Here is a 20712-nt window from a genome sequence, read left to right as displayed (position 1 = left end):
CAGCCCTCTCCCTCCCCACCGGACTTCACCTTGGTTCACCCGGCCCCCTGCCTGTGTCCCTTAGGAAACTTGGTGGCCTGGGACTTGGAGGGGGGGCAGAGAAGGAGGTGGGGGAAACATGGAGGAAGCGGCCCCAGTAGCCGCCGCGCAGCAAGCCCGCCTTCGGCCCCCTCTCCTCCACGCCCCCCCTCCATGTTAAGTTTCTGCAGACAAAGCTGGGGGCTTCAGTCACCGTGGCAACAGGTCTGCTGAGAGATGGGTGGGTGTCATTCCCCAGCACAAAGGGTGTGCGCATGGCAGCAACATCACCTAGCAACGGCCTCCTGCTCTCTTGGCGACACCCAGCCCTGGGGGTGGGTGCCAGGGAGCGAGAACAAGGCCGTTAAGATCCCTGGGAGAGGGGGAGGACAGCTTGGGCACAGGGCAGGCTGAGGCCAAGGGGCGTGGGTGGGTGGACAGAGGAGAATGGAGCCCAGGGCACTGGAACCCCCTGCCCCTCAGCACCCCTGGGCCCCGGGGGCCCTTCCTGAGGCTGGTGTGGAGGTTCTAGGTGGCCCAGGGGGCGGAAGTCTCTCGGAGGACCTGGAGCTGAGCTTCGGACAGGGGAGGGTGGCTCTGAGGAAAGCTGGGCTTCTGGGGCAGGGAGCGGTTGGTGGCCCAGGCTGAGGCCTCACTTCCGGCTCACGTGTCAGCTTCTCAGGGACCGACAGGGCTCAGGGTGCCCTCTGGAAGGCCCCAGGGGTGGAGCTGTGGGAAGGGGGACTTCAAGGGCACGGGTGGCAGGAGGAGCTGCAGGGTCTGCTGGGGACGGTGATGGAGCTCTGGCGGGAAGCGGGGGCTGCTGGGGGGTGGGGGCAGGCCCGGGGCAGCAGCTGCGCCGTCAGCAGCGAACACTCCATTCCAAGAAAGCGAACAACGCCAGCTCTCAGAGCGAGAGGCTGGGCAGCCCTGAGGCTCATGGAGGGAAGGCCGCTGGATTCGCTCGAATGGGGGCTTTGTGGAGAGAGGGCCAAACAGACAAGGGGGCTCCGGAGGACATGAGTTCACAGCCTTTTGACTTCCCAGGGACCGCTGAGTGTAGGGCAGGATGAGGATTTAAGTCTCCCCCACAACCTCAGCCCGCTCCCTCACCCCCGGCTTCCCAAGCCCTCCGTCCTCTCTGTCCCTCAAAAGCCATAACACCCTTAAAGGGGCAGGGCTGTGCAGTACAGCAGCCGCAGGCCAAGGCCAAGGCCAAGACCAAAGGCGGTCAGCAGGAACTCCCCCAGGGCCCCGCCTGGCCCAGGGAAGGCCCAGGTGCATCTGGGCTCTGCCAAGATCCGGCACAAGAAAGTGCAGTGGGCATAGGGGTATTTCTACCTAGTTTATTGTTTTTCAAGACGGGCCTTCTATAGGGAAGCACCTAACAAGGGGGGCCGGGACAGGGCAACCCGGGGCATCTCAAAGAAACGAGGAGGAAGGAGGGAGACGTCCTCCAGAAGAAGAGAAGTCTCCGGTAACAGGGCGCGTCCAGGGCTGGGACAGAGCCAGTCCGGAAAAGAGGGAACTGAGCCAAGTTGGGCAACCCCAGGGAGCCCCGACCCGGGATGGGGCTCCAGGGCGAAGGGTCGGGGACGATGCTCAGAGGGGGCACCTGAAGTAGAGTCAGGTCCCTAGGTGAGAGAGGGAAGGAGGGCTGGAACCAGGAGATGGCAGGTAAAGTTCCGGCTCCCAACTGGTGGCACTGAGTTTCCAGGCCGCTCTAAGGACCTAGAAGCATCACTGCCCACTGGTGGAAAGGACAGGGCTAGAAGGCCCCAGAAGTGACAGGAAGGGCCCTGCCTGGAGAGGGGGCTTGACGTCCCCAAACCTCGACGAGAGGAACCAAATCCATCTCTAGACAGCAAGACGGGCAGCAAAGCAAGACCTATGGGGAAAAAACGGCAGACACCAGCTGGGTGGCAGCTCCGCCCGCCCCTGCTCGGGCCTCAGCAAGGCGTGCCCAGGGGCAGGAGCGGAGGCGACTCCCTGGGCTTGTGGAAGTAGATGGAGGAGGACACCTCGGTCTTGAGCTTGTTGTCCGAGCCGTCGGTGGCCGCGGCCTCCGCGGCCCCGCCGCACTCCTCGCAGCAGCAGCAGCAGCAGCAGTCCAGGAAGGCCTGGCCCAGCGGCTTGCAGACGCACAGCAGGAGCACGGGGGTGATGGCGCCCTTGAAGAAGGTGGAGAACTGGTTGATGAGGCCCAGGAGGTCCAGGGTCTGGCGGGTGAGCTCGGTGGAGAGGTAGGCCACCACGATGTTGCACACGTTCTCGGGGAGGGTGCAGCAGGCGTAGACCACGGTCAGGCCCACCACGGTGCTGTTGAGCTGGCTCTCACACTGCTCGTGCTTGCCCGCCCGGCACTCCGGCTTCCTGCCCGGGGGGCCCCGCACGCGCCACGTCACCAGCTGGCAGGTGACGGTGAAGAGGAGGGGCAGGCAGAAGTAGCAGCCGAAGTACCACCACATGCGGGCGTTCTGGTACGTCATCACCAGCGAGTAGAGGGACTCGGGCAGGCTGGCCGAGGGCTTCATGACGCACGAGTCCACGGTGCCCGTGGTGGGGGCGGGCTCCTGCGCCAGCTGCCACAGCAGGAGCTCAGGCACGGCCAGCGTCATGGAGCCCACCCAGATGACAGCCAGCTTGGCCAGGATGGACTGGCACCGCTCGACGGGCCTCACCTTGGGCAGGGTGCTGGTAGCCACGTGGAAGCGGTCGATGCCCAGGGCACAGAGGCTGAAGGTCGTGACTCCCAGAGAGGAGACCTGTGGGCAAGGAAGTGGAGGAAGACAGAAGCACTTGGTCAAAACCTCTGGGGACAAGGGAGGAGGACAGACTGAGTGAGAAGCATAGAAGTAACAGTAATAGCAACAACGACTATTTAACGAGCATTTTCTACTGGCCAGGCACTTCCCACACCGCTGATGGATGGCAGGGGTGAGGCTCAAGCACACACACCTGCCTCTTCCCACCTTGTCTTTGCCTCTCAGGCTAGGGGACAAATGGCCTGGCTCCCGCAGACCCCGTGCTCTCTGAGAAACTTTGGAAATTCATCTCTAAGGAAGAACCAAGACAAAGACACAGAAGTTCTGGGTCTTTGCTGGTCCTTCCACTTCCTGCACCCACCCATGTTTTGCACCGATCGGGTGGGTGGTGTTGGGGAGCGTGGCGCTCACACATGCTCACTCTCCTGGCCCCGTCCTGAGGAGCCCGGGGCCGGCTGCATGGGGAAGCAGCCCCCTCCGAGCCAGCCATACCCCCCATTCCCACACAGAAGTCACTGAGCACACAGGAAAATGACCCTGCGAGCCAAGAGGAAGAAGCCAGAGCAGTGGGGGGGAGAGCGCCAGAGAACACAAAGGGAGAGGAGAACCCTCCCGCGCCACCAAATGATGTCCAGCCACACTCGGGGATTGTGCTGAGATCCCCCCTCCTGTCCAAATTCCTCCCTCTTCTGGCTGGCGGACACAATCCCCGGCTTATTAGCACTGCCACCAAGTGTCCTTTGTGAGAACCCCAGCCCCCTCCCTTGGCAGGGGAGCCCAGGCCTGCGGAGGAGCGGCCCTCGGGCTTGAGCAAAACACCACTCTCTCCCTCTGTCCCTGCATCTCAAAAAACATCTCAAGGCGAGGCCGGGCGCGGTAGCTCCTGCCGATAATCCTGGCACTCCAGGAGGCCAAGACGGGCGGATTGTTTGAGCTCAGGAGTTCAAGACCAGCCTGGGCAAGAGCGAGACCCTGTCTCTACTAAAAATAGAAAGAAAATTAGCTGGACAACTAAAAATACATAGAAAAAAATTAGCCGGGCATTGTGGCGCATGCCTATAGTCCCAGCTACTCGGAGGCTGAGACAGAAGGATCGCTTGAGCCCAGGAGTTTGAGGTTGCTGTGAGCTAGGCTGACGCCAAGGCACTCACTCTAGCCGGGGCAACAGAGTGAGACTCTGTCTCAAAAAAAAAAAAATCTCGTATTTATTCCAAGCTGTCTTCTTTGCTCCCTGCTGGGGGCCATCCTGAGATCCTCCCTATGAAAGGGTTCGGGGCAGCTGTTTTGCCCCCCGACTCCCACCCCATTGCCCAGCCTGGAGGGAGGACACTCTATCAGCCCATGGGTCATCTCTATGCCCCAGGAGGGACGGCGGGTGGCCTAGCCGGACCGAGGCCAGAGCCTGCATGTCGGGTACGCTGAGACCCACAGCCAGGCAGGGCCAGGCGTTCACAGCCCCACTGGCCACTTGCAAGCAAGAGTTCACATGCGTCTGTGCTTCCCCATTCTCCTCTTACACCATTCCCCAGTAAAAACCACCAACTATTGGATTATTTTAATTCTAAGCACTTTATAAACATCACCGTTTAGTCCTTCAAGAATTCATGCAGGTAGCTGTCGCTGTTGTTGCCGTTATCCCCAATTTAAAGATGAGGAAACTGAGGTTTAAGCAGGTTAAGTAACTTACCAAGATCACTCAGCTAGTGACAGGCAAAGCCCATTTTCTAATCAAGCCTGCCCCATTCCGAAGTCGCGTGTCTGACTGCTCTCAGCTCACCTGGCTGGGATGACTAAGAGGCACAGGCTGTCCCCATTGCAGGTCTCCTTTCAGGTCAAGGTGCCTTTGGGCCACCGTCAGGCAGCCTCCCTTGCTGGGAAAGGACAGGAAAGGACTGTACCAGCTGCCGAGCCTCAGAGAGTCTGTCCAGGTGTGAAATCGTCATTCACACATAGTGACTTAGGGACAGACCTGGGACTAGGACCTGTGTCCAAATGCCTGATCCCGATTCCTTCTCCAGCCAGGCAGGTCACTCGTGTCATGCAGGGTCACCCACAGGGGAACAGCCACAGTCACTAAGTCCTCAATGTTACCCCCCATGCAGCCAAAATTTAGAAGGCTGCTTGCTTATTTATCTTCTGATACAGAGACGGTGGTCTTGCTGTGTCTCTTTCATAAATGTACCTGTACTGGTATATTTTTGCAGTGTTTTAAGTTGTCTCTATTTGATCTGCACATCCTTCAACACCGATGGACTTACCCTGGGGTGGAAGTTCCCAGAAGTAAGGTGCAGTGATACACCTTAGAGCACTGGCTGGAAGGGCCATCTGGTCTACCCCCAGGTTGGGGGCTAAGGAAACTGGGCAGGCGGTGCGACCCGCCCAGTGACAGCCAGCATGTCAGCGGCAGAGCTGAGACTAGAGCCCCCAGCTAGCTCCAGCGCCAGAACCAGATCTTCCCTTTCAGAGAGGATTTAGGAGGTTGCTGATGGAGACAACAGCGATGATGAGAATCACAGTGAGAAAGGGAAGGAAGGGTCTTTCCTTCTGGCGTCTGTGCTCCCAGGGAGTGGATGGCGACTTTAGCACGGGGTCTGTAGGAAACCGGGCTCTGCGTAGGGAGGCAGGATACTGAGGGTAGAGTAGGGAAGCTGTGGGTGCGGGGCAGCGGCAACAGGCACAAAGGGAGGAAGAGGAGGCACGACAAAGGGCAGCGTGATTTCTCGGGTGTAATGACGGAGGGGCTGAGGCAGGGTGGGGCGGCTTAGGGTCTAGGGAAGGGGCAAGAGCACTGCCTTGAGGTTGCTCCCAAAGCGGGAGACCAGGCTGGGGCTGGAACCCAGGGGTCCTGAACACCTGCCTGGTTCTCCCGCGAGTGACCAGAAACCAGTACCGTGTCTGCACCCTTCCCCAGGTGCAGGAGGAGCAAGTCAGAGCTCCACGGCTCTGCACACCCACAAATGCCACTTCCAAGGGCCTGACGGAGACGTGGCCCCCTTCCCTGGATTGTAGCCCCATGGCTGAGCTCTGGCAGGACGTACACTCACCTCCATGAAGGGCACGGCCCGACAAGAAATGTCACCCAGCAGCCTCTGCTTGGTGATCTCATTGAAGATGACAACAGGGAGGCAGAAAAAGAGGACCAGAAAATCCCAGAGGGCCAGGCTGGCGAGGATGGAGTTCCAGGCGCTCTTCAGGTAGTAGCTGTGCCACACGATGCACATGACCGACAGGTTGCCCACGATGCCCACGGCGAACACCACCAGGGCCAGGAGCATGATGGCGTAGGCGCTGTAGGAGCTCTCTGTCACCGGGTACAGGGGGTTCTGGATCTGCAGCCTCTGCCCCGGTGCCCCCGTCAGATTGCCTCTCAGCTGCTGCCCGCTGCCTGGGGTGCCCCTGTCCTTGTCTGGACTGGGGCTGGTGGCCACCAAGGGCTTGGTGGGCTGCAGGCCAGCAGGGTGGATGGGCCGGGGGTACTCGGCCCACTCCTCAGGCACATACTGCTGTACCCCTTTGGCCTCCTCATCCTCGGTGCCTCTCTTGGGTCGGCTCTGCTGCTCCTGGGCCTCAGCTCTGCGCCTGTCCGAGTGCAGAGGGGCACCCCCGGAGACCCTGCTGAGTCCCGCAGCCCACACGGCAGCAAGACAGATGGCCAGGGGCCACAGCCGCCGCATGGCCGCACGAGCAGGAGGCAGCTGCCCCACGGAGAGCAGGTGAGGGCAGGGCGCCCAAGTGCAGGGCTCCAGAGAGGCAGCGGGCCGGCTGGGTCCGCCTCCCGTCAGGCGGCTGGCATCACCGCCCTCCTGCCCAGCCCCCGGCCGGGCCGGCCAGGGCCCTCTGCTGGACGCACAGCGCTCTTTGCTGCCCTCGCGCGTGTCGTGCTGCACGACTCTCCCTCTTGGGCCCCACAGTGTGTCCGACTGCGGGGCCCTCAGAGGCACCTGCTGCAGGCCACGGAGACTAGGGAGGACGTGTGGCTGGCCTGGGGTGACACGGCGGCGAGGTGTCTGGGGCACAGGTCTCCTGGTCACACCTGATTCTAAGGCAGCTCCTACGTTCGAAACTGAGCAGTAACCGTCACTGTCATTGACTGAACACTTACTAGGTCCCAGCACGCAACGGGTTTTTCAGTTTCCCTTACAACAGCTCTAGGGGCTAAGTGCTATAATCACCCACTTTTCAGATCTGAGCTCTGAATGTTCTGGGGTCAGTCACTTGCCACACAATTGAGGCAGAGCCGAGCCCAGAGCTGGGTGTGACTTGACAGCCTTTTAACTGGACGCCGTTCTCAACAAGTAGGAGCCCGTCCACCTCCTTCCTAACCGCGCCGCTCCCCAAGGAAAACAGCAACGTCCCGAATTTTATTTTATTTATTTTATTTTATTTATTTATTTTTTTTGAGACAGAGTCTCACTCTGTTGCCCTGGCTAGCGTGCCATGGCATCAGCCTAGCTCACAGCAACCTCAACCTCCTGGGCTCAAGCGATCCTCCTGCCTCAGCCTCCTGAACAGTAGGTGAGATTACAAGCGGTTTCCACAATGCCCAGCCAAATCTTTGTTTCTATTTTTAGTTGCCCAGCTAATTTTTTCTATTTTTAGTAGAGACAGGGTCTTGCTCTTGCTCAGGCTGGTCTCAAACTCCTGACCTCGGGGGATCCTCCCGCCTCAGCCTCCCAGAATGCTATGACTACAGGCGTGAGCCACCGCACCCAGCCTATCACTTACTTTACGTTATTACCCCAGACACAGAGAGGTAAGGTAATTTGCCCAAGGACACACAGCTACTGAATGACAGCCGCTAACCACTCCTTTGTGTAGCCTGACAGAATTCTAACACAGGAAGAGATCCTAGAGACACCAACTTTCTAATTTTTCAGAAGCGGAAACAGAAGTCTCCGAGAAGAATTCAAGTGCCAAGGCCAGGCGCTCAGCAGTGCCATCTCTGCTATGGGGTCCTCATGCTCCCAGGCACGTGCCCACGCAGCATAGACCTTCGCACAGGGCTGCACCTGGTGAGCCGAGTTCTCTGCTCTTTCTTTACACCCACAAAGATGCTCCATGGCACCTCATACTGTGCCTTGCCCAGAGTACGTGATCAATAAACACTGGTGCCTGAAAGGGCATCCACGCTGCTGGTCTCTGCTGGGACGGTTGGAAAGTCAGAGGCCACTAGGTGGAACCAAATGTTCAGTGATGGAAGTTAAGTGCACGGCCTCAGACCTTCGCCCCTAACCTGTCCCACTCTGCCCAAGCCCTGCCTTTCTGTGGCTGTCTGAGACCAGCGGAAAAGAGAGGCCAGGGTGGGTTCTGGGGGCGAGACCAGCAGGATGATGGGATGTGCCCACTATTTCCTCCCCTCCAGAGAGTGCCTGGCATGGAGCCCCCCAGTGCTCTTCTCCTAGCCCTGGCTCTACTTCAGGAAGATTCCTCTGTCTGGACCAAGCCCGGGGCATCGCCCCTATTCAGAAGCATGCCAGGCAGAAGGCGAAAGCCTTTTCCAGCCATCGGGAGTGATCTATGATCCCAGGAATTCCCCACTCTTCTCCCTGGGAATTTCCCCGGTGCTGGCTGCAGGATCCGTACTTAGCGGGGACGCAGTGGGAGGGAGGCTTTTTTTTTTTTGAGACAGGGTCCCGCTCTGTTGCCTGGGCTAGAGTGCCGTGGCACCAGCCTAGCTCACAGCAACCTCAGACTCAAACTATGAGCACTTGTTAAATGACCCCATAGTTGTTATATTTATGTGGACTGAAATCTTAGATAGCGGAAAAGTCATCTTTTTTTTTTTTTTTTTGAGACAAAGTCTCACTGTGTTGCCCGGGCTAGAGTGCCGTGGCATCAGCCTAGCTCACAGCAACCTCAAACTCCTGGGCTCAAGCGATCCTCCTGCCTCAGCCTCCCGAGTAGCTGGGACTATAGGCGTGCACCCCCACGCCCCGCTAATTTTTTCTGTTTTTAGTAGAGACGGGGTCTCACTCTTGCTCAGGCTGGTCTCGAACTCCTGACCTCAAGTGATCTTCCCGCCTCGGCCTCCCAGAGTGCTAGGATTACGGATGTGAGCCACTGCGCCCGGCCGTGAGAGGGACTGAGGGGGGTGTCCGGGCTGACGTGGAAGTGCCATCCGTGAAAATGATAAGAGCCAACATTATCTTGGGCAGACAGATTCCTCGTGCCATGCATTCTCCAGCCAGGAACACGCTCCGGAACCAGACTGCCCGGATTTCATTCCTGGCTCTGCCCCTTACTAGCTGTGTATGTGACCCCGGTCAAGTACTAACCTTGGTGCCTCCGCTTCCTCATCTGTAACGTGGGGACAGGAACAGGCTTGCTGTGAAGATTAAGATTAAATGATGCCACGTGCAGTGGCTCGTGACGAGAGTCCTAGCTACCAGAGAGACTGTGGCAGAAGGACCCCTTGGGGCCAGGAGTTCAGGCCTGTGGGTAGACATTGCACAGAACCCTGGGAGCGTAGCAATACCTCGTCTCTCTCTCTCTCTCTCTCTTTTTTTTTTTGAGACAGGGTCTCACTCTGTCGCCCAGGTGGAGTGCAGTGGTGCCATCATAGCTCACTGCAACCTTGAACTCCTGGCCTCAAGCTATCCTCCCACCTCCACCTCGCAAAATGCTGCTGGAACTACAGGTATGAGCCACGTACCTGGCCAACCTCATCTCTTAAAAAAAACATTAAATGAGTTCATCATGTAAATCACCAGAACAGTATCTGGCACACAGGGAGCACTATATAAATGTTAGCTATTGGCTAGAGTTAACTCGTCTAATTCTCACAGCAACCTTATGAGCGAAGGTACTTTTATTGTCTTCATTTCACACATTTGGAAATTGAAGTGCAGAGAGGCAGAAGGTGGGGAGGGCACATCTGAGGTAAGTTCTTCCCCCTGCCAGGGGTCCAGGCCTGAACAGTGACATTGACCTGGCCTGCAGTGGGCACAGACTGGCGCTGTCTGACCCCACTGACTCTCACTGTGTCCATTCCCCTCCGTGCTCTGGGCTCCTGGGCCCAGGAGCACTTGGGTCCTGCCCTGGAGGACAGAGGGCTGCTAGAGGGAAAATGTGCTTCTGAAAGTCGAGGGATCCAACTCTGCCACTAACCAGCCCCGTGATGGCAGTCACCACTCAGTCACTCCTTTCCCAAATATTTGTTGAGCACCTACTATGTGCCAGGCATCATCCTAGACACTCAGGAAACAGAATGAACAACATGGCATGATCTCTGTCCTCATGAAGTTCGCATCCAGCGAAGGAGGCAGTCGCTGAAAAAGCTGAACTCGGAATAACATAACTACAAATTGCGACGAAGGACACGGAGGAAATGAACAGGTTGCCATGAGTCGTGGACCTCTCTGTCCTCCCGTTTTCTCCTGGGTAAGAGGTAAGGAGCGTCATGCTGGGCCTGAGGCTCACAAGGATGCTACCAAAATAAAATGTGGTCATTGTGAAAGCGTTTTTAAGAGACAGTATCAGCTTCTACAAAAACGTAAGGCAGCGGTGTTCCGTTGGATCCGCAGGGTCGCAACACCTGGAAACGCATTTGAAATGCACGCTGTCAGGCCCCGCCCTGGACCTGCTAGATCAGAAGCTCTGAGGCTGGGCCCAGCCCTCTGGGCTGAGCGAGTCCTCCCGGGATTCCGATGGGGGCCAGACGGGAGGACCACCGTGCAAGGTAGCTCATTCATGGCATTCAGGCGAGTGCTTCCTCTGCAGAGCCTTGGGGAGGTGCTTACAGGAGTTTACGGAGGGAGGAACACTGGACCTGGGGGGCTGCCAGACCACGGCCTCACTGAACCTCTGGCGAACAAGGCCCACGTGTCCCTCTCTGCATCCTTGGTGCCTGGCACTCCGTGGATACGTGTGCTTAAGGGAAAATAAATAAATGAGTGAATGAATGAATGAATGAATGGTTGGTGAGTGGAGGCAAAAATTGCTCACTGAATCCGTCCTGTCATACGATGCCAAAATCTCTTCACTGGGGGTGGGAGACAAAGGAACTTCTGCTTCCTCAATAAAAGTAAAACAACTTCCAGCTGTCTTCCACTCCTGCCCCAGGATGTCCCTTTCGTCGCGGGATCTCTCGCTGTGACTCTCGGCGCTGGCTCCCCCAGAATGCCAGGTTCCAGACACATCTTGTCACCGTTCCTCGCTGTCCTACAGAGCAGCCGAGGCAAGGCTGGAGCGTCCAAACGCAAGGAGATGCTCAAGGATGCCAGAGAGATGAAAGCAGAGCCCGCTGCAAGGAGCCCAACCATCTGGCCAACACGGCGTCATCTCACCTTGTGGACGCAGAGCCCCTCCATGGAAGCTCCCAGCTGGCACCGGCGCCAGGAGCTTCTCTGCAAGCATCCACGCTCTTCCAAGCGAGGATGTGCAGGCCGGTCCTCTCCCGCTTACTCAGGACTGCTCGCTAGGGTTTCTCAGTGAGGACCCCTTCAACGTCAGAACAACAATGGGGACTGGACTTTCAGGATCCAACCGGCTGGCCCCAGGAGAACAAAATCCCCAATTCTTGTGAGATGCATACATACGGTAGGAGGAGAGAAATTCCTGCTGCTGTTTGCTTGACAAATGTTTACTGAATGGTTTCACGTGGAAGACACATCATTGACACCCAAAACCATTTGTTGTTAACCCCTGCATGGACAGAGGTTACTGCCTTTCGAGACAGCCCGTTCCAATTTAAATGGATATAATCTGGAAGTTACTCCCTTACTCCCTGGAAGAGACAGAGTCTCTCTGTCTCTGTCTCTGTCTCTGTCTCTCTCTCTCTCTCTCACACACACACACACACACACACACACACACACACAGGACCCAGGTGTGAGGCAGTCAGCGGGCAGAACATCAGACACAGGGGCAGGCAGTGGCCACAGCCAACAGGCGGAGGCACGGGAGGGCAGCCAGCGGACGGGAGTGTTCGAGGGGACCAGATGGGCTTGGGTGAGTCCGAGAAGGCTTCCTGGAGAGAAGCCTTAGAAGGGATTTCTTCTGGAGCCGAGTTTGGGTGGAAGTGGGGGATCCAGTTTGGCACAGGGGAGGTGCGGCAGAAGTCCCGACAGGAAGGGGTCTTGAGGGAGGAAAGACTGACTCCAGGAAGAGCCAGCGGCCGGAGCCCAGCAGCACCCAGCTGGAGGAGAGCCCGGCCCCTGCAATCACAAGACCAGGCAGTTGAGCCGGGCCGGGTGGGGGAGGCTGGAAGAGCTGGGAAGCCCCGCAGGGCAGCCCTGCATCCTGTCCTACCTCCCTCCCCCACCCGTCCTGCAGGCTCTCCCTGGAGGGCCCTGCGCAGCCTGGGGCCTGGCCCTGAGTGCTGGGGGTGGGTGGGGAGGGCTGAGGTCAAATCTGAGGGGAGAGCCAAGCCCCAGGCGGTGGCTGCGCTGGGTTGGGCCGCAGCCAGGGGCAGCGGGGAAAGCTGCGCAGCTTCTGTGTGACCGTGACTGCGTGGGGGGCGGAGCAAGCACCGGACGCAGAGGGGTCTCAGGGTCCCCCTCGGAGCTGGCCGGGCCCTCACCCGACCCTCGCCCTCAGGTCCCAGCCACACAGCCACAGGGCGGCAGGGCCAAGACAAGCAGATTATTCATTGCCAGGTGCCCTGGCCATGTCCTTTCTGCTTTCTTGCCCTGATGTCCTGACACAAGCTGCCAACCCCAGAGAGCTCAGCACGAAAGAATGCGGTGTGGAGCCAGAGAGGAGGGTTAACCCTTCCCTGGGCAGCATCTGCCGGGGCAGCTTCCAGGGCCGGCTGGGCGGGCGTCGAGGGGAAAGGTGGCTGAACGTCTATTTCCGAGTCCGTCTGCGCTGCGCCGAAGAGAGGCACCTTCCTCCTCCCCTTCTCTGGAGTAGGGGGTCGTCCTGGACACGCGAAATCCGATTCACACAAATCCACGTGTCCTCCCTTCCTGGTAGCCGTGGGTAAGTCACTTAACCTGTCACTACCTCCGTTTTCAGCAGACGAGGACAATGACATGTGTCTCCAAGGTTTCCCTGAACATTGAATTACGTAAGTGGCACATCCGTGACACAAAGTGGGTTCCTAAATGTCAGTTCCTTTCCTCCTTCCCTCTTCTCCCTCCTCCAGGCACCTGCCTCCCTCTCCTGGTCCCACTACGAGCTCCTCTTGAGCGCTCCGAACACTGGTGCTCACAGGGGCAGATCCCTGCGCCGGGAGATCCGTCCTGCTGTCCCGCCAGCCTGGCCATTTGACTCTGACTCAGATAGCTGAGGGCCCCCGGGCCATGCCACCAAGATCCCAGGCATCCCAGGGACCCTGGAATGGGTCGGAGGGTTTCCTCTCCCCCTCCTAGAGTGCTGGGTTTATTCTATGCCCACCTTAGCCACCTTGGCAGACCGGAAGTGGAGAAGCCGCACAGAGCGCTTCAAAGGGAGGGGGGACAAAGGTCCCTAGCCACACCTCCCCGTGGGAAAGATGGAGGAAATTCCCTGCGTGCTCGAAGGAAGCACAGGTGACACAGAGACCCCACCCCGTCGCAGCCCCAGGCAGAGCTGAGCCTCTGCTCCCTGGAACAGCAAGGCCAAGCTGGCCGCCCAAGACCTTGGGGAGACTTGGCCTAGGATGAATAAAATAATTTCCAGCCACGGGCAAAACTCTTCCTACTTCTGCTTGTCCTTGGCTGTAGGGGTTAAATCTTGCCCCCTTCTGAGTCTTCCGGGGATCCGATCTTTCTTCTCTCCTGGGGAAACCAGCACAGAAGCCCTGTGGGTCTGCCGGGGTCACCTGTAGACTGGCTCTTGGTCTCGCCTGGTTTGGGGCCGATGACCTTGGGGGCTGAGAGGGGTCCTTTGCTGACGCTCCCTCCATAGCCCACACGGGAGCTAACTGACTGCAGGGGCGGAGGCACCCACGCACCCCTGCTTGCCCAGTGCCTGGCACAGTCCCTGACTCAAAGGCCGCACTGCATACATGCGAGTTGTTTTTGTTCTTAGCAGGGCTCTGCTCAGGGGTGTGGCGGGCTTTGGTCAAGACCGTGCCTACGGACCGCGTAGCACGAGTGCCCTGCATCTGGAGGGCTTGAAAACGCGAGTGTGGATTGAGCCCGCCGCCTCCGGGGTTACACCGATCAGGTTTGGATTGCCCCCAGCTCCCTCCACGGAGGTCCCCCTGCACGCAGCACTGCGTGCCAGTACCTGGCACTGACCCTTCCCCCTCAGAATCTGGTGAGATCCCAGTTCTGCAGCCCCCGGGCAGGTCCTAGGGTAGGGAGGTGGGCGACATAGCTCATCGCCGCTTTCCCAGGCCTTCCTCTGGGCATGCCTGACCCACCGCTGCCGGCTGGGGGCACGCACCCAGGAAATCCTCCAGGTGGGACCATCTGGCCAATGCCTGACCTGGCTCCTGGAACTTTGGCAAGATGCCTTTGCCAACAATAACAGGCACTGAACCTTCCTCTGGATGAGAAACCCTCCCTCTTGGCCCCAGCTCTCGTCCACAGAAAATGGGGCTTTGTGGGGAGCTCTCAGTCCCCCGCAAGCACTCGCGTTCCCAGAGGAGCCTCGAGGGGTGATGCCCAACTGACAATGTTTCTGTTAGTTTGGTTTCGGTGCGGTTTTTGTTTTGTTTGTTCTTTGCACGGGATGAGGGAAAATTACAGGGAGAATTTCTGGACCACTGTTGGCCTAACGATTCATAGAAAGCTGCCCCTGCGCGCTGGAGAGGTCTGTGCAGGTCCAGTGCAAAATCCTGAACTTTTCTCTGTTGCCAATTTTGGACCCAGGAGGTGGAGGAGAAGAGATGGTGGCGACCTCGGCAGAGGCAGGAAGGAGCAGGGCTAAGGCCAGGTAGGTTTTCACCTGTGCAGGTGCACGTTTACGCACCTGTCTGTCTCTGCGCCTCCTACAGACCCGTGTGCGTCTCCCTCCATATTAGAGTTGCAGAGCTCTCCATATGCAGCTGTATAAAGAGATTTATATTTCTTTCTAGAATGGTTGGGGCAAGGGTGTGGTCCAACAGATGGCTAGCAGGTTACAGGTGTGTCTGGCTGAAAAAGGTATCTGGCCCAGGGCCTCCTGATTGGCTGTGGGTGAGTCACAGCGGTTGGGTTCTCGAAGCGGAGCTAATTGGCTGTCATGGAGTTGGGTTCATGCCCTGTCTTATCTTCAGGGCCTTCTCCTGCCAGCCTAGACAGACAGTGTTCCCTGTACCCGCAGTGACGCTCGCAGCCTGCTGACTGCGGGTCAGTGGGACATGGCCTTTGGGTAGCTTTCCCAGCAGTGTGTGGTTCGCCTTGACCTCACCATGCCCTGACACCTCAGCCCTCCAGTGCCCAGTGGATGGGGCCCTGCCGGGGCGACTCCAGGGTCCAGGTGGCTGTGACCCAGCAAAGTCACAAAGGGGCTTCCTCAGTTCCAGAAGATCCATCTGAACTGACTGGCAGCATGAAAGTGTTGTTAGGTAAACATTCTAGAAACCAACTCCAGATTCTGGAAAAGGCCTCTGGGGAGTCGGACAAGGAGATGTTGCCATGGTAACTCAGCCATCTTCTGAGGGTCTGGGCAGAGCGCAGGAGAGAAGCAGGTGGAGGGGTGCCTGCCCTGGCTTTTAGACACAAGGAGTCCCTGGACTCATGGGCCATGGGAAGTGCTCTGCCTCCCGGCCTCGAGTCACGTGCTCGCACAGAGCTGTTCACTCTTCCCGGGTCTTGCGCGGCCCGGCTCCGTGCCCTGCCAGGAGGGCGGGGCCCACACGGCTGTCCCGGTATCAGAGACGGGCAAAGCACCGTGTTGGTGGGGATACGCACTGCCCATGGTCACTAGGCAGAGACTGGCAGCCAGCAGGAGCCCAGAGGACACGCGGACACTTGGCAAAGCTCCGTTCCTGTGTGTCTACCAAAACAGCCGCGGCCCCTGGTCCTCCATTGATGTGCAGGGATCACTCCGCACAATAGTGGGAGGAGCCGGCACAATCGCCTTGGCTCGGGGCTGCGACAATCATGCATTTCCCGTCCTCCTCCTCCCCTCCGTCTGTCCACCTGAGTAGACACAATTTCTGCATTTGGGCAGTGGGGGGCAATGGAGCTCCGGAGACCTGGGCAGGCCCCTTGCCAGCTCCCCGCGGCTGCCGGGCTGTCAGTGCCCTGGACTCCCAGCTCCTGCTCGCCTGGGCTGGCACAGCTGCCATCCAGGGTGCCTGGGCAGAGCGCCAGAGGGAATTTTCCACCTGCCTGGCTTTGTTGTCTGCTCTGTGGTCTGGAGCCTGGGCCTGGGGTGGGGCAGGCCCACTGTGGATTCTGGAGGAGAGCTCCTAGGTTGTCCTCGGCTGCCTCTCACAGGGCCCCTTTTCCTCCCTGGGGGAGGTGCGGGAGCTCACGGGGGATATGGGAAGGTTGGGCACTGGATGGCGAAGCCCACCTGGGTAACAGCAGAGCGCCAGGGTTAGAAGGAGCCTTGACTTATCCGCCTGAGCCCATGCCTCGTATAGACGGGGATACTGAGTCACCAAGAGGGGAGGGGACATGCCCAAGGTCACAAAGGGAGGTGGCAGCCACAGCAGTACTCAACGCCGGCTCTCCAGACTCACAGTCCAGCGTCCTTCACCGTACCTTTCGGTATTCCCCGGAGGCCGCCTCCCCCAGCCTCACTCTTGCACCCCAGGCTGAATCAGGCTGTGATCTCCCAGCTCAAACTCCACGCCACACACACACCCTGTCCCCTCTTGTTGACACAGGGTTGTGGGGTCCTCAGTGTAAGCAGCAGCTCTGGTGGCCCTCACCACCCTCAGGGTGCCCTCCCCGCCCTGGGCTGGCTGAGCTCTGCTGGGGGCCTCAGGCTGCAGGTGGGGCCTGGGCTGCCCTGCGGGGTGGGCGAATGAAGACCGAAACCAGGGGAAGAGATTAGAGGCAGATAGCTGAGGACTCAGCAGCTCAGCGTGTCCCAGTCTCATTCGGAGATTTGTTTATGCCCCCCAAACCCCTCACCTTGCCAGGGAGTTCCGAGACCCTGATCTGGCCTTAGGCCACCTGTGGGGTGTGGCCAGGTAGTGCCCCCGCATTGCCAGGCCCCTGAGCCTGATACCTCTCCCTCCTGCTGCGAGGTGACCCAGGCGCACCTGCTCCGGGAGTAAACAGCAAATGGAAGGCCTGGGGCTGGGGCGGGGCGAGACTGAAACTGGTGCCTGGAGCCGGGTGAGTCACGTCCTTGCTCCACGGCCACCAGGGACAAGAGGAGGAGTGGAAGCCAGGAGGAGGACAGATCAGGACCACAACCAGGCTGACTCAAGCCCCAAGATCCCTTCCTCTGGGATTCCTGAAAGGGTCCTCAGAAATCTCTCCTCCAACCTGTTCGTTTTCATTGATTTAGGAGGCTGTGCCCTAGCAATGGCTCATAGAGGACAAGTGACTTGTCTAGAGACACACAGAGTATTGGTGGTCTCAGGTCTCCTAAGCCAGGTTCAAATCCCAGAGCCAGGAGCAGAACTCCCAGCAAGCTTTCCCCACCCCACAGGTTCAGAGAGAGATTTGCAATTATAATCATTGCTGAAATGCAGTCAACCTCTGAACTGCCCTGGGGACAGGGGGGACCAGCGGCCCCTCCCCTGCCTCCTGACGTCAGCTGGGTGTCACCATTCTCCGGAAGCCCTGCCCAGTGGTGTGACATCACAGGGCCAGACCGGCTTTGCTGGAAAGAAGGGTTCCACCCTGGAGAGGAGGAGGAGGGATCTCGTCTGGGTCTAGTGTGCAAACTGAGTGCAGGGGTCACCGAAACTGCTGGCCTCTCCGCTGCCCCCCTTCAACTCCCCCCGAAACCCAGGACTCTGGGGGCTGCTGCCACTGGTGTCTGAGTCAGCTCTCCAGGGCCCAGTTATGAATAACGTAAAGTCAGGCCTTCCCTGACTGCACATAGTGTGGTTAAGACGGTGGAATTTAGAGAATTCAGAGTATCGGCTCATCCTAGCAAATCTCCGCTGGTCGCCAGTCAGCTGTGAGAGGCAGGCAGGTTTCTGACCTCACTGAGCCTCTTCTGTAGATCGGGGAGAATGCCTCCCTCCCAGGGTAGTTGTGAAGATCAAATGAAATGACCTATGCATCACTCGGGCACAATGGCTGGTATGTAGCACTGTGGGTCTATTTTTGAAAGATAAAATACAAATACCATAGAAGAAAACTGTAATAATAATAAAAAACCAAAGTTCCAAACCTTGCGTTTACGTCACAGAAGAAGAGTGTAGGGTACTTCTTGGCTTTTGTTTATTCAACAATCTTTGGTGAAAGCCAACAGTTGAGGAAGTGCCCCTCTGACCAAAGTTAGTGGAAGTGATGTGGGGTTCCTCTTCCAGAAGTAGAGGACCCAAGAGGGGACTGAGAGTATGGCCAGAAAAAGACAGCTTTCTGATAATTCCAAAAACAAGTGCACCTCCTCCTCTCTCTGCTTCTACATAGGTGTTTTCTTCCTGACCAGAACTCTTTGCTATTCACTTCAAATTTCTTTTTTGCCAGTTAATTTCCACTCCTTCTTCAGAGCCCTGAAGAAGTGAACTCAAGCTTCACCTCCCCTGAGAGGCTAACCCAGACCAACACCCCTCTCCAGGCAGGGGGAAGTGCCTCTCCTACGTAGAACACTGCTTCCTCTTTCTTGCTTTTTATCCTATTTTGTGATGAATTGTCTCTTCCATTAGACTGTACACTTCCCTGGGTCAGGGACCTCTTGCTATCTCGAATTCCCAGCAGAAATAACGGCAGGCGTTCGTGAAATGAATGGGTGGAAGAAACGGGCTCCCTGGATGAAGAATGTTTCCATGGGCTTCTGTGCCCATGAAGGGGGCCTGGCTGTACTCCCAAAGTGCCCAGGACAATCGTGCTTTATGCTGTTGTCCTGTCATGATTATTAATAGCACCCCTTTTCACTCACCAGAGTGTCCAGATTTGAAGGATAAATTTTATAGTTGCCCTGGGTTGGACAGAGAACCCTGGACAGGAAGCCCAGTCTTGCCAACCAAAGGTTTCTTGCTACTTCTTGATTATTTCCTTTTGCTATGCCATTGTTCACTTTCCCAGCTGTGTAGAGGGATGTTGTCGGAATATTCTGTCCCAGGCTGGGCCTGGGTTTTAAGGGCAGTGGGCAGCACTATAGGGACCCACAGAGGAGAAAGGCCAGAGTGAGGGTGGAAGGTGTGGCAACTCCTCCCAGGAGGGAAGTGCCCGGTCTAGGACACTTAGGGGTGTCTGAGGCCTAATTAGGGAAGCCAAAAAGAAAAGCCACAAATTGTTCAAAGAATTCAATAGGCTCAGCTGGTATGTAAAGAGGAAATTACCATACAATCAACCTCTTTGTGTTTCTAAATCCTTGTGTGGTCTCAGTGGGGCCGGCCCAGCTAAAGTGTGAGACCCAAAGTGCACAGGGTGAAGGTGTGGAGACCTGAGACTCCTCCTACCAAACACATGCAGATGTGAATTCTCAGCCAGGCAGGGCCTCCCAGGACCAGACTCGCTCCCCCTGGCTGAGTGCATCCTCTCCGGGACAGAGAGCTGCCTCTGTTTCTCCAAGGCCCCCAGCCATTCGGATCTCCATGCAGGGGGTGGGGTGGGGGGAGGTCTGAAAAAGAAAGACAGAGGGGCTAAGAGAGGAATGGGTGGGTAACCATGGCAACCAGTCCATCAATGAAGACTCATGGAGAGGTCTGGAAGAGAATTTGAGGAGGCATCTAGCCAGCACCTCACTCAATTTATTCAGCAAACATTTATTAAGCCTTACAGGGTGTCAAGCACTGGGTTAGGCCCTGGGGGACAGAAATGAAAAACCTGTCCCCGCCATGGAAGCCCACAGGCTCCCAGAGGAGGCCGACAAGCACACTGAGCAGCAGGGACCCGTAGGGGTGCTGGGCTGGAGGGAGGCCAGGAGTGTTGCTGGGGCACAGGAAGTGTCGGTAGCCAGACTGGGGGTGGGGGGATCAGAGATGTGACATCTGACCTCAGGCCTGAAGGGGAGAAGAGACCATCAGATCAAGAGCTGGAGATAGGTTCAAAGAGGGAGAGAAGCATCTGGGACCGGGGGGCAAGGGGGTTTTTTGCCAGGGGGGCCGGGGAGGGCTGGGGGTTTTGCGGAGGTTTGGGCTTGGGTTCGGCTTGTTAAGGAAACTTCCCTTGGTTTTTTTCCCTTGTTTTTTCCGGTTTCCGGTTCTACTTCTTTTTTCCCTTCGTTCCCCCTTTTTCCTTCTTGCCTTTGCTTGTTTTAAATGGGGAAAAGGAAAAACAAAAGAAAAATTACCCAAAATTTGGAAATAAGACCAAAAAAACCCAACCGTGTGGTCTTTCAAAAATCATTCTAGAGCATTAACAATCTGACCTAAGACTCATCGGATACTCTAAAGATAATAGCCAGCTCTGTTTGGCTACTTAGGACTGAGTAGGGCTCTGTAAATTTGGTGTTAACTTGTGGGAAATTGGTAAATTGCAAATAATTTTTATCTGGTACAAAAGATAATGTCAAAGATTACAATATTACCTTACAGAATGTCAACCAGTGTTGTATCCAACATTGCAATCTTATTCCAGAATTCTTTTTTTCCGCTACATATGTATGTATAGTCTCTTGTACCCTCCGTTGAACTAGCTTTACACTAACTAATGAATTAAATCTCTGCTTTGTGCTTACTATGTATGTAGGAAACACGGTTTTAACTTTTTGAAACTGTACAGTTGGTCCTCCATATCTCGGGTTCTGCATCCATGGAGTCAACCAATCAGGGATCGAAATATTGGAAAACATGGATGGCTCCTCTAGAAACATGGGTCTTGGCCTCTCATAGGACCCAGGCATTCTATTTCTCTCAAGAAAGTCCCCCGTCACCAGACAGAGAGTACCCTCCTGGGTAGGCCATCCCTGGAATCCTACTGCCCAGAGCCCAGGGCACCCCGGAGGCCTCGCCCCTCTCCACTTCCTAAGCCCCCTGCCCATGTCTGCCCCCATC

General features: G+C 57.1%; 1 protein-coding gene across 1 annotated transcript; it reads right to left on the bottom strand.

Annotated features, from left to right (window-relative positions):
* Positions 1-1842: 1842 nt before the first annotated feature.
* On the bottom strand, positions 1843-6541 carry GPR37L1 (G protein-coupled receptor 37 like 1). The gene is made up of 2 exons (XM_012655911.1): positions 5828-6541; positions 1843-2783 (listed from the first exon to the last, which is right to left on the bottom strand). Exons 1-2 carry the CDS (start codon positions 6455-6457, stop codon positions 1968-1970), a joined length of 1446 nt encoding a protein of 481 aa, XP_012511365.1. The 5' UTR covers positions 6458-6541; the 3' UTR covers positions 1843-1967.
* Positions 6542-20712: the final 14171 nt, after the last annotated feature.

This window comes from Propithecus coquereli, unplaced genomic scaffold (assembly GCF_000956105.1).
Source record: "Propithecus coquereli isolate 6110/MARCELLA unplaced genomic scaffold, Pcoq_1.0 Scaffold491, whole genome shotgun sequence".
In the NCBI taxonomy this organism is placed as follows: domain Eukaryota; kingdom Metazoa; phylum Chordata; class Mammalia; order Primates; family Indriidae; genus Propithecus; species Propithecus coquereli.
The sequence above is the reverse complement of the archived record's forward strand: the minus strand, read 5'-3'. Positions and strand labels throughout refer to the sequence as shown.

Excerpts from the sequence above, each read along its gene's own strand:
- GPR37L1 (XM_012655911.1), bottom strand. The coding sequence starts at position 6,457 with ATGCGGCGGCTGTGGCCCCTGGCCATCTGTCTTGCTGCCGTGTGGGCT. Across the intron at positions 2,784-5,827 it reads GGGCCGTGCCCTTCATGGAG|GTCTCCTCTCTGGGAGTCAC; the intron begins GTGAGTGTACGT and ends CCTTGCCCACAG.